Genomic DNA, 16,518 nt, shown 5'->3' with positions numbered 1-16,518 from the left:
TTTGGTGGGGCCCTGCACTGTCTGTGAGCAGCTGAGCATCAGATTGATGCAACCAATGCCCAATATATTTGCAATTTCCGTGAACAGGAGGACTGAATTGACAGCTTGCCTATAGGATGCCGCTGAGATATATTCCTTCAATTTTGGCTCTGCTGTGGCCAGCAATACCTTTTTCAGGTCCCTATCCTCTAACTTGGGATGAGCTTGTTTAAAGTCTCCCCATGCACATGTGACCTCTATCAGATTATTCCTTTCTTTAATAGGGCCAAGTTCTCTGGCTAAGGCCAGCACTGAGTCAGCTTGTAAATCATAAGTTGACATTGGGTATGATCGGCCTCCCTAGCTGGTCTGGTCACCATTTCTCTTAAAGCTGCTCTAGAATCCTCCAACTGTTGAGTCAAGACCTCAACCTCCCTTTCTCGTTCTGTAATCCTATCCTTCATTTTTTGTGACCCGACCACGAGTGCAACTGGGACACAACCCTGAGTTTGGTGCTGCTGCTGCAGCATACATGACAGGTGCTGTCCTAGTGAATTGCTCCTTGAGATTCTGCTTTGTCTGGTGAAGCTTTGTCCAGATCGAAAGCTTGCAATTTTTTCTTTTTCCAGATCAATTATTAGCTGCTCACTCTTCTGCATGCAAAAGAGGGCTGCGTAACCTAACAACTTTCTACCCTTTTTTTTAACTTAATAGCTTTCTCATCCACTTGTTTATGGATGAACGCCAGTACTGAGCAGAAGCTTTTATCATTGCCGGACATTATCGCAGCGACTACATCTGTCCCACTCAATTTATCCAATTGCTTTTGTAAAGCTTTCTCTATGTCAGTGATAGCAGACTCAGCCATCCTGAGGGGCATTATGACTACTGGCAGGTGTACCGAAGTTGCCAGCACTCCCTTACGGTTATCCTTCCTAAACCGACACACCAATCAAATAGGTTAGTCATGGGACCTTGTGTAAAACAGAACAACCACCACTGTTACTCATGTCCTGCCCGCGGTCACCAATTCGTAGGGTATCTCTACCTCTCTTTCCAATGATCGGCGTGACTCCAATATGGTACAATGGTGTTTTATTAAGTTTTACCAAGGGTCAGCACCAATAGGTGCCTAAGCAGTAGCTTATGGTACAGAACAAGAACTATATCACCCGTTCTGTGCTGGGTAGAATTCGTCCCACTTTGTAGGAGTCTTGAAGGAAGCTTCCACCCCGCCTGGGGCCTCTTCCATCTGTTGGCCTTTCCCCACCTGGGGTTTCCTCTTTTTCGGATCCAGATCCTCTCCTCGTGTGGTCGCTGCTGCCCAGTTCCTTTCCAGAGTCAGCCCTTGCTCCTGTCCTAGTTCTCTACTGTCTAACTCTTGCAAGGGGTCTCTCATGCCACTTTTGAGGGCAGACTCAGGACCTAGTATTGACAGGGGTTTACCCTATTGGGGGTCTCAAAAGGGCGAGGTGGCCAATGGGGCATCGAGTATCCTTTCAGACAGAGGAAGAGGAATCGGACCATTCCTTATCTCCACCTTCCTTGGGCAACGGATGATTGAGTGGCCCTCGATGGTCAGCCACAGGGGTATGACAATCAACGGCTTACCACACTGAAAAGAGCCTGTTTCCCCACCTTGTTATGCTTCTCTCAAGGCCGAAGTCAACAACTTTGGGCCTACTCTCTTGCATTCCAGGTCTGGTCTCAGGCTAAGAGTTCTGAGACCCCATTGTTTGTGTTGGATGGTTATCTTACCTAGTGCCTGGCTCTAACTGCACAACCTGTGGCAGTAGCAGGAGCCTCACTAACATCAGCAACTTCAAAATTCTGTTAATTAAATTAGAAGCAGACTGCTTTGTTTCCCATGCGCTTAATGATTCTGCAAAACTTAACAGCGTCTAAGCTATATGGTACAAAACTCACTTGTACAGGTTAACTACAATACACTGGTTAATACAAAAGGCACCCATAAAAGCAGTAAAGGTTGCCTATCAAAGGTACATGTGGGTCAAAATATATATGAGGATGCAGCAGTGTTTCCCATCTTAAGTCACCTATGCTTGTTTAATAAAAGGGGGTGACTACTTAAAGGACCTATGTGGTGCAGGTTTATTACGTAACAATATAGTCTTTCGCAGTTCAAAATTATTTCTTGGTAAACTTGCTGTAATGACACTGCAATTGTTAATCCTGCAGTGTGAATGTTAATACAATCCGAGCACACTGATAGTTGGTATTGGTAATGCAGCTGCAGAACCACACAGACGTGTGGTTAAAGTGTATGTGCCTCCACCAGCAAGTACAAGAACGGCAATATTATGGGAACACCATCACCTCCACGTTACACTCCAAGTCATGCACCATGCTGACTTGAACATACATCGCCATTCCTTCACCGTCACTGGGTCAGAACCCTGGAATTGTCTACTTAACACTGTTGTGGAGCACCATCCCCACAAAGACTGCAGAAGGTCATGGAGAAGACCCATCACCAGCTTCCCTGGGCAACTAGGGATGGGCAATAAGTGAGACTTTGCCAGCATCGCTCCCATCCCAAGAACTAATATCATCAAAAAAAAAATCAAATACCCAAACTGCTAGAACTTAGTAGCATAACAAATGCTTCTGCAGAGTGGCTGGGGTCGTTAAACAGGTTAATATGATGAGAAACAATAAAGAATCAAATGATCCTGCAACCAAAAGTGTACAGTGGTTAGAATTTATCCTGCATCCTCTTCATACTTTTTAATGGGACATTCTGTTGAGCAGGAAGTCGGGAATTATAACTCGTCTTTCTGGTCCTGAAGCAGGAGTACACAGTAACCAGAGAACATACCATACAGCATAAGTGGAGTAATCACTTTCCTTTTGTATTATTGCTCCCCTGAATTTTTTTGGGGCCTAAGGGACAGGCAGGCTCTTTTACACATTGTAATTGAGTTTGTTTTTGGTGTTTTTTTTAAAAACACTTTTGTCCTAAAGGAATTTGGTTATTCTAATCTTCAAATATTCACTTCTTAACTGGCTAGTTTTACATTCTGTTTTATCCCTGCATAATTCTTCCTAATCACATGATTGAAGCCAGCTACGCTGCTGTGGTAATTGTGAACTGTAATTTTCTTTTGAGTCGTTAGTTTGGCAGCTACTTTGTCAGAATGGCCTTCTGCCAAAAGCTTGAAGGCCAGCTTGTATCAAAAAAAAACTGCACCAAAAGAAAAATGGGTCACTTTAACCAGGCTCTAATATATCCTATATATTTCTCAATGTGGCCCCAAAATCACCCACTGAGCTGAGCCCAAGAGCACATGAATGCTATCTGGCATTTGCACCAGATGAATTTAGTGGGAATTGAATGTAACTAATTTATTGGTCACTTTAGTGAGAAAATGCTTTAACAGAGCAGAGTAAGCTCATCAAGATAAATACACATTGGCTGTTCTAGATAAACTGGAATGAAAACTGCTTTATAGCAAAATTTTCACACCAAAGGATACCAATGAAGGGATCCTGTTTCTTTTATATTTTTGTTGCGAATTGGCTTACTTCACAATTAACTCATCTCATGCCTGTAGACATATGCGTCGTACAGATTTGGCGAGTGTATCAATCGTTGCGTTTGGTTCATTCTGGGTTCATGTTGTAACATCTTACCTTTGCTGTGAATGTTGTGGGTCTGTATTGGGTTGCAGTTGCAAGTGTGATTTGAAACCCAAAGAGATGGTAATTAATTGGGACTTGGGGATTTTGTATTCGTATATAAATTCACCAAGCTGGCTGGTCTCAGGTTGGGGAAGAGGGCAGGAATTGGAGTTTATTAATGAAACTGGTAGCAAGGTGTGAGCGATTGTGAATTAGGAAGGCCTCTGCAGTATGTTGATTGCTGTGCATCTTAGCAGTGGACGTCTGCATGCTGCCACATTTAGCAGATGTTATTCAGTGGCAACATTTTTGGTACTGACATGAGCTGCTTATTCCTGTCATACTTTATCTAACTTTGTTCATTCCCTTTCCTCCCCTGGCTCAGTTGGGCTTCGTAACTGTGTTCTAACTGCTTTCACGTCGGCACTTGAATCTTTTGTTTTAGTAGCTACTTCCAGCAGTTGTGTTTATGCTGAATCTGGTAATGCTACTCATTTCTCCCATTGAGTAATTCATCATAATGAGACACAATAACAAAAAAAAACTTTGCAACCTTCCATTACTGCTTGCCAGCTACATTGCTTCCCATTCCAGTGAGTACTAGGCAATTCAAGAAGAGTTCTGAGTTTATGGAAAACTACAAACCATCTGAAGATACTTTCTTTAGAAACATTTCCTATTTGGGTAAAGTTTTGAAGATCATTGTATTTTCAAATCCTCATTAATACAAGGATTCAGATAGTTTTTTTTTCTGGGTAGGGGAGGGGTAGAGGAACCAAAAGCTGATTACAAATTATTTTCATGCAGTGTTATATGAAAATAGGTAGCTTATCCTCAAACTTGTTTGGTGTAAACTGTTACTTTTCAAGGTCAAATAAAACGGTGTTCAGTTTTTGATGTATGCTCCGTATAAATTTATTCAAAATAACAATCCCATATGGCAGCAAACAGTAAAATAATTTTATCTTTTTGTGCGCTTCGGTGAAATAAAAGAATTTGTTTATTTCTTACAAAAGTAATTGGGGGGAAAAAAAACAGGAATGAGATTTTTTTTTTAAAAAGAGGTATCTAAATGAATCTGGAACAGGCTCCAGAGAAGGGATTTGGTTCAGGGTCAATTGGCACATTTAAAAAAGGAGCTGGAATGCTATCTGTTGAAAAGGGAGATTGGGGATTCTAACAATATTGATTTTTTTTTCCTTTTGGGGACAAGGGAAGGTAGGGGAAGGAACTTAATGTCTCGAAAGTAGGGCATCAACAGATGTGGGAGGGAGTGTGATTTTTGATGCACTGAACAGCTTTTTTTTCTGTTCTGGATTGTCTTGTGATTTTATAACAAATGTGAGTAAAGGTACCACTCTTGCTGTTCATGCATGCCTAGATATGTGCAACAAGACACTTTTTCTACACTCTGGTAAATTAATGATATCTGAAGCTGTTTTAAGATCAGGATACAGTACATTTCTGTGAGGTGTGTGTATCGAGAAATCCTCAAATGAACAATGATGTGGAGCCTTTGGTTCATTGTGCTGATAAACAGCTAGCCCTAGGCCTCGCCATACATAACGTATACATTGCAGGTATAATTGTTAAAATAGTGTTTATTCCAGAAGTGAAGGGTACTACACTGACTGGAGTGACAATATTCCAGGTGAATCATACAGGTTTCTTGCACATTTGTAATCAATATGACATCCATCAACTTCATACATAATGCTCTATTTATAGGATAGAACTTAGGTATAGTGTAGTTAAAGGAAACCTGCATACTATGAGTGGAGTTTTGGTCCAGTATGGCATTCTTTGTAAAATGTAGCATAGCCTGTAGCAGTACTCCAGTATCCTTGGAAGCAATTATCATAGCTCCTGTGATGCAGTCGCTTATATAATTGGTTATTGAAGAAGGTGTGGAGCATGTTTACCTAATGGTTTTTGATCTTGATGGGGAATTTGGTTTTGTTTTACACAAATGCTGTTTCTATAAACTAAGCTTTCGGTCGCCCCTTCTAATTTCTCCCTTGCAGCTGAGTGTCTGTTTTCCTTGCCCCTATTTGTAAAGCACTTTGCAATATTTTCTTACGTTAAATGTGCTACATAAATGTAAGTTGTTCCAGAATACAGACATTGATGCAGGACCTTAAAGAGAATCAGGTTCAGATGAAGGACTTCCAATATTACCAGATTATTTTTGATGAATCACAAAACAATTCACTACCTTGCATTTAAGTTAAAGGAATGTTAACGGTAAGGCCATATAACTAATTACTATAGAATTTGCAACTTCCTTAGATGGTATGAATATTTTTACTTATGTTGAATTCCAATGTGCTCAGTATAAAGTTATTTTTAAAATCTCTTAGAATTAATTATTCAGTTTGTTTAGAAAAATCCCTAGTTTGTGTTAAGGCCTGCCGTCAAGTTGCCCTTAACTTCAGTTCAGGTCATCCAAATAATTTTAGCTTTTATTTAAGGAGCACGCTAGTTTTGTTTTATTAAATCTACTACAGCTGCTAGACACTTTCTTCTTGAAAAGAAACATCAACTGTTGTCCGCCTGCCCTTCCAGCATCCAACCGTTCCTTCTGGTTCCTTGCCAAAACAGTTTATCATTTTTGTGAATCCTTTCACCCTCTCTTTCTTTTCTCGTGGGACAGACTTACTTTTCTCCTCCAACTGTAATCTCATTGACCTGCATCCTTACTGACCCGAAAGACGCTGTAGTCATTCATTCTAACCCTTTCTTTCCCAAGACTCCAAAACTTTGGAACTAATTATATTCCCCAGTCTTTCCCTCTTTGTAAAGTCCGTAGGCGCTTAAAGATCAAGCTTAGCATCGCCTAATTGCTGTTAATTGATTTATCATATCTACTTTTACTCCGCAACAGTGGTGTTGTCACTTGTTACTTCACCTTGGTGCTAGATTCTTTGCCAGTTTTATGCTTAAATGATGCTGAGAGTCCCTCTTTAAAACAAGTTCTGGTGGTGAGATACCATCTTATTTTAGTTTGTTTTTGTTAAATCCTTCTACAAATGCCATTCTCTAGACAGGGAGGTTCCTGTTCCTGTCCAGGTCATGATGTAACCATTTGCTAGCAGGGAGTGATTGTTCATTTAATGCATTTCCTAAAGCCTCAACCAACACTGAGGAATCTTGACATGTATAACTTCAAGGAAGTCTGTAATAACACTTTGCGGTGTGACTGCCCCATGCATCTTTTATTTTTAATGCTTTTTAACCAATATTTTTTTTTAAATAAATAAAAACCTGGCTGAACAAAGTGTTCATAACTTTGAACATGAGGTGCTTAAATAAACAGAACAGTAAAAATGAAATGGCAACTGTAGTAACTGCAGTATAGAACTCTTATGATGTGAGCTGGATGAAACTCAGAAAAGAACAAGTGTGGAGCAAGGCTACATGGAAAGAGATCTGAGTAGATTTGGAAGAGATTGTGACAGTTTTTAAACTAGGCATGTGACTGTTGCAACTCATTTCGCAAAGGATTTGTACAACCAATAGAGAAGGAAGCTTTTCACCCCATCGGTTTAGGCTGGATTTTGAAGCCTGGCCCCAGAAATGAAAGGAAATTGCACTGAACTACTGTGGTACCCAAACACTGAGCGTTATGTGGGCCATGAATGCATGACCCTACAACTGAGGCAAGAGTATTACCACTGAGTCAAGTTGACACTGGCGGAAGGTTGAGGTGTTGTGTTATGGTGCTGTCTACCTGCCCACAAACATTTACATCGAACGCTAATGCTTTCTCAGGTTGACCTTGAGTTCACAAGTGACTTCATCGAACTCTGGATCATTTTTTTTTAAATGTGTATGCTGGGAATTATTCCTGTATAAATCCATCATGTAAATTCAAGATTTGCAGAAAATATTACACTGACCTTTATCTACCACCTTTTCCTTTTGGAAGTAGTAAAATTGGTCTCCTGAGACATTTCTAAAAATTGATTAGTCACCAATTAAAATCATACCATCGCTGAGATGCAACATGGTCTGTGACTACCTTATGGTTGCTTAAGGGTCATCGGAAGAATTTGGCTGACATTCTTAGTGAAATGATGCAATTATAAATTTTCCAGTTTACAGTAGTGTTTGTATATATGCTTGTCTTCCCTATTTATAAATGATTTTCAAAACCTATCCAACCATTTCCCAGGGTCAGATTACATATAGAGGGTTAGCTTGGCTCAGTGGTAGCTCTGTCACCTGTAAGTTAGAAGGTTATGGGTTCAAGCCCCACTGCAGGACTTGAGAACATAATCTAGGTTGGTACAGCAGTGCAATACTGATGGAGTGCTGAATTGTCAGCGGTGCCATCTTTTGGATGCGACATTAAACTGAGGCACAGCTGATTTATAGCCATCTGTACAAAGATCCAATGGCACTATTCAAAGAAAAGCAGGGACGTTCTCCCAGTATACTGGCCCAAATTTATCCTTCAACCAACTCCAAAAACAGATTAACTGGTCTATCTCATTGTTTGTGGGACCCCGATATGTGCAAATTGGCTGCCACGATTCCCTAAGTAACACCAACTACACTCACAAGTAATTTATTGACTCTAAAGGACGTGAAAGGCACCATTTAAATCCAAATTATTCTTCAGTTATGGCACTATAGGGGTGCCTGCTTTTGGGGGTAAATTACTGCAGCACCTTGCCGCAGCATAGTGTAGTTGGTGGTGAGGTTTAAAATTCCCGATTTGATCACTGCCTTGGACAAAGCAGGAATTTAAAAACTTTTAAACCCCAGTGTTGCAAATGACAGGAAATACTTCATTTAATGTCCTTTGTCATTCACAGCTTAGCATAATACACCCACCCATGTTTGGACAGACTATATGCCAGGGTCACTTCTAGCGATTTAAACCCTGGGAGTGTTGTTGGGTGGTGGGTAGCTGGTGAAATGATTCCCCACCTGATTTCTTCCCCTCTTTTCCCCCCCCCCCCCCCCCCAAGTTACACTCGTTTACCGATGTAACAGCAGAGGAAAATCGGGTCTCTAATTGACCTTTTTCTACCATTCCAGTGGTGCTACTTACCAATATTTTCCCTGCCTGCTAAGTAGGATTGGCTCATTGAATCACCCATGATCATTGTGTGGTGTTTTCTCCCTTAACAGTCAAAGTAAAGGAAGCATTTGAGGCTTTCTGCATAACCTCAAAGGATATAGTTTCTGCTTTATGGACTCGTGACCATTTTTATTAAAATGTTAATCTTAGTTTGTAGCGTAAATGTTTCTGATTCTCCCAGAAAGAAGGCAGACTTTCGGAGTCATTCAAACCAACCAGCATTTGACAGTTACCTGTATAAAAATAAAGTGAATAGTCTTATCCAGTGCATTCTTTTAGAAGCTAATTTTGAAATGGCATTAGATGTTTTAAAACATAAATTCTTTTTAAATTTAAAAAAAAATGTGCTGGTGTCCTCACCAAAAGAGGAACCAAAGACCAGCATATTAGAAAGTGATGGTGTCTCTATATTTGAGGGTTCTTGTGCAGTTTGACTTCTGGACACTTCTCTAAATAGTGGAGCTGTTGCAGCACCTCGCAATGTTGGTTTTTGCATCACTTTTAATGTTTGTAATAACGATGACTTTAAAAGCCCAAGAAATGATGTGGGATATAATGAAGTAATCATATTGTACACATTGCTGCCAAGAAGCAGTGAAATCTCTCACTTTCGAGGAGTACGTCTTCATAGATTGGCTCCCAAACCCTGAAATCATTGCAGTGATTTTAAACAAAATTGGAAGCAAATTCATTAGTGTAATTGTTACAGCTGCATTTGTACCAGCATTTAAATAGAAATCAGGAGCTCCTTATGCTGCATCCTTGCATGTGGCTTCCAATTAGAGAAATGTTGGAGACAGGTTATGTGAAGTTATCATTTGCTAACATGATGTAAACATTGCGATTCAGCCACTCCACCATCCCTTATGGTTTGTAACAGGAATGGGAGGTGGCTTCAGAATTGTAGACTTGGAAATATATTTTGTACATTTTTTTTTTCAATTTTTTTTTTTGTCTTTGCAGAGTCTGGTAAATGGCTTGTGAAGAACAATTAGAGTATCAAGTATTTCTGTATTAGTAGAGCCAGCAAGGCCTGGCCCTTTAAGTATGGCATACCCATGATTTACATAGTGATTCTTTTGTCATAAATATAAGCAAGGAGCTGAGGTATCTACAAGCTTGCAATTCTCAGTCCTAGAGATTAAATGTCAGCAGTGCGCTGTCTGGTTCTATTCAGTGTTCCCCAAGAGAGGACCTGCTGTATAAACAGATTGTCACTCAACTTGTTAAATCCTGAGGATGGTCTAATGCCTATTAGTTGCTGTTCCGACATTTTTAATATAATAATGGCACAATACTTCATGTTCAAATGGCCTTGCTTAAGTAATGTGTCGTCATTACAGCAGTGAAGTATAACCATTCTTTTGTGTTGCTGCAGGTGATGAATATGAGGTGTGTGCAATTTGTCTGGATGAGTATGAGGAAGGTGACAAGCTTCGCATCCTGCCCTGTTCACATGGTAAGCAAATACTTTTTGATCCTGTAACAAGCAAAGTAGATAGTTTAATTTTCAACACACTGATATTAGATTGGCTTCTTCCCCACCCCTTTGGCAAGTTCCTTCTTGAATTAGCTACAGATCAAAATATAATAAACAATTAAAATGGCCATCCTGCACGCTCCTATTATCTTTGCTGACTGTTTCCTCTCTCTTTACCCATCTCACGCTCCCAAAGTGAGAATTTATGACACCAGTTTAAATCCAAGTCACAAATTTTTACAGCCATACTTGTACTGAATGTAAAAATGGTTTTAACATGCTTTGAAGGACCAAATTTAAAGGATTCTTTCTCGTTCCTGCCCAGTTGCCTTTGTTTAAGTTTTAACAAAATCTAAGCAGCAACATGTTTAGCTTCCTCCTCCTGTTGAGACAGTAACTACCTGAGACCAAGGGGTAGAGTCTCTGCTAGTTTTGCACCCAGATTCCAGTGCAAAAGATCGGAGAATTTTAAACGCAAGTGAGTTACGCCTAAAACTATTGCGTTGGTATTTTCTGCAATCTTTTATGCTGGTTCAGGATTCAGTTTTCCTGGATCAGGCCCTGCCCACAAAATTGGCCACACCCCCCAGGTCGACATTGCGAGTTTCCGCTGAGTGCGTTGGTTCGGGAAGGCTCTTCAAATTGCACTTGTTTCTTAGGCGCACGGGCACATTTCAAAAGTTTTTACATATCAAAAAAAATTTAATTTACTAAGAAACTGAGTAGTATGCACCAATGAAACTAGTAAATAGTTCAGTATAATTTTAAGTCATTTTCAGTGATTTAAAATCAGGTTACTCACATGTGGAGGACTAAACATGTTTACAAAAAATGTTTATTTTTTGTGATAAACGCATTTTTAGCTATATTGATAAAACTGCACCAGGTTACCACTCTTAAATACATCAATGAATATTTTTTTAATGCAAAAAGAAAATAAAACGAATACATTCTATTATGCTGCCCAAATGCACTGGTTCATGGAAGATTTCACATTTGTGATTATGCAAATGCATTTTAGTGGAAACTTGAACTATAACCTAACCAGCATAATTTTGGGCGCAATCGGGAAATTACCGATTGCGCCCAAAGCAGAAACTCTACCCCTAAGCCTTCAAGCAATATCAGTTTAATTTTTTTTAAAAAGGAAATAAAACAAACATGTTAATTATTGTTAACTGGCTTTTGTTGATGAGGCTGTAATGTTCCAGTGTACAGGTGTGAACATTTACCAGCTTAAGATGTCTTTTATTTACTTAAGATTTTACAGCACAATAACACGCCATTCAGCCCAACAGGTCTGCCGGTGTTATGCTGCATGTAAGCCTTTCTGTCAGCTGACTTAATAGCAGGCTGAAGGATATTTTGTTTAATTTTTGCAGAACTTCCAAATAATGTTGAGGGATTCAAATTTCATAAATTCATACTATTTAAAATTATATATTTTTTGGTTCCCCCTCATTTATGTACCCAGCATACCACTGTAAATGCGTGGACCCATGGCTGACTAGAACAAAGAAGACTTGCCCTGTCTGCAAACAGAAGGTGGTGGCGTCTCAGGGAGAATCCGATTCAGAAACCGATGATGTCGACAGCAGCCATGAAGAAAACGATGATGCCTCAGAGAACACGCCTCTGCTGAGATCATCACTCGCCTCCACCAGTGCTCACTCCTTTGGTACCATGTCAGAATCCCAATCTCACCAAGAAGCAGTGGAGTCCTCTGAATATGAGGAGGAGGAGGAGGAGGAGGAGGGAGATAGCAGTGATGTCGAGGATGGAGTCAATGAAGAAACAGTAGTTCAAATGCAGCAGGGAAACCCCGTAGCCATTGTTGGAGAGAGAGGAACCAGAGAGCCATCCGCAGTAGTTTGATGATTTAGTTTCTTTTTTAAACACAAAATCTGCACATCCTTAAAAACAATGAGTGTCAAAATTAAAAGTTCAGGAAATGTTTCCATTTGCTTTCCACAGTTTATGCATTGCAACTTCACAACATATATGCAAATTTTCTAGGAATTTAAAATGTTTCACGGCTCTCTGCTCGATTTGCTGCTGGAGTGAAGTGCAACTGTCAAATAATAATGTGTGGCAGACATCCATTGATTTTCGGCAACCCAAAAGTGGTCAACGCCAAGCTGGTGTTTTCCCTGAATCGTCGTCGTCCTTTGCCATTGTTGCAGTGCCGCCGGCCATCTGTAAAACTTATATCGATCACCCAACCGTGGTTGTTGGATTCAACAAGTTCCACAGATACTGAGAGAGTGACTTTAACAGAAAAAACCAACTTGAATACAAAGATGGCTGAATGACTCAATATTTCTTTGTAAAATGTTTAAATCATGTTATTTTATCAGATTCCTGTTTATTCTGCACCAAAACCCAAGAATCCTACTAATTGATTAAGGTGTAAGTGTATCTTGCTTTGAGTATTTGCCCAAATCAGGTTTATCATTGAAGAAGTTGAAATTCTCAATTAATTTTGGATTTGATTTTTAAGTAGGGTTATTCTGTACCTGATTTCAGTTATTATAAATCAACAATAATTTGACCCACGGAATTAAGTAGGAACACAGGATTGACAGTAAAAAGATAAATTTTTTAGTGTACTATGCATACTCTTTGTAACTACAGTTTCCAGTTTTATTTTAAGGTGATATTTTGGGTTGCATTCATCAAGGTGGATCCAGTAAGTAGTGCAAAACATTATTTTATGTGTTTAATTCCCAAGTAGATTTTTAATTTGAGCTGCCTGAACAAAGTATATTCTATGTCATTCTGTTCAATCACCTCTACAGTTGTATGTGTGCACTATGCACCATCTTGGTGTATAAAGAAAATCTTGACGATGATCCTTAATAAAAATGCTATAATGTAATTAGTTTCCAAACTATACATATGACTGTACTGACTGGATGTGATATGATTTGCCATAATTTGTTTGAAGCTGTTTCCAGCTGGTCCCTAACTGCTATGTCAGTGAGGGAGATGTCATCAATTGTCACATTGTAAACTCTATAACCGAAAAGATTTGTTTCTAACTCCTGCAACTCATCAATCAAAAAATTATTTTCAGGGGGGAGGGAAAAGATGAGACTCATCTGTGCTATTTTACAGTGATAATGAATTGCCCGTTGAATGTATGTAGGAAAAACCTAATTCATGTGACAATTCAAGTGCTGTAATGTCAGTTTAGATGTGAAAATATATATTTAGAAACGTATATGGCCATAAACTTTTTAGATTTAAAATAAAAAGTAGACTGCATACTTATAATTGGAATAATGCATCCTAAAGTTCAACTCCGGTCACATGCTTGGCATGTTTGTGTATTTCTCTTTTAAGATGGAGATGGTTTGAATATGTTCGTGGTGTCCTCCATCTATTTGGTCCTATTAGATATTTAAAAAGAGAACATTACTGTACAGAGAACTGGTGATGCAAAGTGATCGGTTTCCTGCATTAAACTTTTTAGGAAAAAAAGTTTGATCCTGTTTCTTTCAATTACCCCTTTCCCACTCCTCCCAAAACAGCAGTAGTATTGCCTTTATTTTTAGGGCAGGTGTTGGATGTGCTATTTAGGTGTTCAAATCTTGTGAATTTTAACTTGTTCTGCTAAAACAAAAATTAGAAAGATGTGTTATTATATCCCTCCTACCAAAAATAGTCCACTACAGTAAAATTATTTTGAGGATTTGTTCACCCAAACAGCACTAAGTGCAAGCACAGTTGAATCCTGATCAGTGTAAAATAAATTTGCCACAAAATGTTCTCTTTGCAGTTGATGAATGAATATATTGAAATTCTGTGCTTAGATCAGGTATGAGTTTATCTATATTCCACTAATGTTTCCTGGACATAGTCCCAAACTGCAGATGAGGGAGATAAGGGAAGGGGAAGCATGTTGAGGTTTATTTAAGTTTAGTGGAAGTGATTTGTGACAAAGTTTGTGTGAGCTTTACAATAAATCAAATGGGAACGCTGGGCATTAGAGAGAGTCAACTAATCCCCCAACAACTTGATGCGAATTTTAAGTGTGACTCTCTGGGAAGTCTTCTGAGGCTGCCTTAAAACTAAAACTGATAAATCTGACTCTGAAGAAGTACTATAATAGCTCTAACTTGCCTTCCCCCATGGCATTTGTTACTGTAGTTTGAGATAATAGTAATAGCTTTCCAGGGATAAAAGGTACCAGTTTGTGTTTGGTATGTGTTCTTAACTGCTAGCTGCTGTGATTTCATAACAGGTGAGTTTATACATTACTTGTTCTTGCCTAAGATGGTTCCTTTAGAATTCTGATCTGTTGTGGGATTATTGGCATAACATGACAGTATTGAACAAACGTGTTGTACTTAAATTGTTGGGTAACCTTTTTATTTAGTGTTGAGAAACATGGGATGACATCATTGTGGTACATACTTAGACTGGTGATCCCTTTTTAAAGAAAATAAAGCTGGATAGCATAAAGATCATCCCTTTCAAGAGCTGTTGCAGTCCTTTATACTTTAGGAATGTTACTACCCATAAAATGTTCAAAAAATCTGTTGTGTTTGATTGATAAGACAGTGCAGTGCTGTGCTGTCATGACATGGCTTGCTCCCTCTCCCAAAAGGCAGGATATAGTTTTATTTGTGGGCAATCCAACTTTCATTCATCTGTCTAACATCTATGAGAGCTCTGACCCTTTGTGACATTATTTTTATTTACTATAATTAAATATTACCCAAGTACAAGAGTCTTTTATGGATCAGCTTTAGAAGGGTAATGTTGTACTTTCCACTGCATTTTGAAATGTTAGTGTAATTTAATAGTGTTGCACAGAGGCTACTAGGTGGTTTAGTTTAGACAGTTGTAATAGTGTTTGTAAATTCATTCCATTCAACTAATTTTGTATTCAATTATTAACTACACTAACAGGACTAAGGGAATGTGTCCTTAATTTTAAAAAAAAATCCACAAATCCTTTATTTATGCTCTGTTCTCAATCTCTCCACCCATCATCCATTTTGATTTTTGGGAACTTTACACTACTAAGTTGACTCACCCAAAGATAAATATTTGATTTCTTTAACATTTGTGAGTCCCATAAGTAAATGGATTGTGTAGACATTTCAAAGCATTTATACAAAAGATTGAGTTCATTTGACTTATTTCTTTATTGTACATTTACAGCAGTTATAGAATTGTAAATAGAGAATACAGCACTCCAAAGCTATAATACAAATGTATTCTGTTCTTTTCTTTTCAAATAAAGTTATGTAAAGTGGAAGGTTGGGCTAAGTTGCTGTGATCATTTCATTGAATAAAAGACAATAGTTTCCAAAGGACTATGTCTTGTTTTTGGTGCAGTAGTGTCAATGGCACTTGCTGCCTTTAAAGTGCTTTTTTTCCCCTGTAAACTATTCAACACACAAAGAGCCTTATGATGAGATGACCAATTTGTCCCTTGTTTGTGTTGTGGTAGCTGGTCTCCTGCATCAGAACTGGGCAGAGACTGTGGGCCAAGGAGTAATGAAATTAGTTGGGGTTTCTGCTTCTGTGGTGCTATGCAGTGACTCCTGCTGGAAAAGTGCATTGGTGTAGGCATAGGTTGTGATCAGGATCAAATAGCCTGCCAATGTGCATCATCTAGGCTCCTGTAAGGAATGGCTATGAATATACAAAAATGACAGAGCAGCTGGTCTGCTAAGCCTATCCTTTACAGTCTGGCTGCAATTAAGTATGACCCCCCCCCTCCCTCATGCTGCCACTCACCAGCAGCCATGTTATCTGGGAGGCAAAAAATGTCTAAAGCACCGTAGGACTAATTTAGGGAAAAAATATTCTGGGAAATTGCTCTCCAATCCTTAACAGGCAATTAAAACACAAGACCACAGTGACCATGAGGAATAATTGCCCAATATCCCACCTACCTTTTGTACACTGATATCAACCTCAGCCAGGAATTCATCCAACTCCCTTTTGAACAGTGAATCCATTCGTTTGAGGTCAATGATCCTCTGTGGAAAGAACTTTACTGACATCTAACTTAGTTCTATGCCTAACATATGCATGTCTTCTGGGGCTCTCTAACCTATCTAATTCATGATTTAGAGATGCCAGTGATGGACTGGGGTTGACAATTGTAAACAATTTTACAACACCAAGTTATAGTCCAACAATTTTATTTGAAATTCACAAGCTTTCGGAGGCTTCCTCCTTCCTCAGGTGAATGACCTGAGGAAGGAGGAAGCCTCCGAAAGCTTGTGAATTTCAAATAAAATTGATGGACTATAACTTGGTGTTGTAAAATTGTTTACAATTATCTAATTCAAACAGTTTATCCACA

At 39.0% G+C, this 16,518-nt stretch overlaps 1 protein-coding gene across 1 annotated transcript in view; it reads left to right on the top strand.

Moving 5' to 3' along the window:
• The window catches only part of LOC137331288 (E3 ubiquitin-protein ligase RNF13-like), a 234,398-nt gene extending 218,884 nt beyond the window's left edge, over nucleotides 1–15,514 (top strand). The window contains exons 9-10 of the mRNA XM_067994997.1: nucleotides 10,089–10,169; nucleotides 11,665–15,514. Of these exons, the coding sequence (XP_067851098.1) occupies nucleotides 10,089–10,169; nucleotides 11,665–12,065 (482 nt within the window). The 3' untranslated portion in view covers nucleotides 12,066–15,514. The remainder of the gene's footprint in view (nucleotides 1–10,088; nucleotides 10,170–11,664) is intronic.
• The last annotated feature ends 1,004 nt before the right edge of the window (nucleotides 15,515–16,518 follow it).

This window comes from Heptranchias perlo, chromosome 13 (assembly GCF_035084215.1).
Source record: "Heptranchias perlo isolate sHepPer1 chromosome 13, sHepPer1.hap1, whole genome shotgun sequence".
Taxonomy (NCBI): Eukaryota; Metazoa; Chordata; class Chondrichthyes; order Hexanchiformes; family Hexanchidae; genus Heptranchias; species Heptranchias perlo.
Note: the sequence above shows the minus strand (reverse complement) of the source record. Positions and strands in the feature narration are given on the sequence as shown.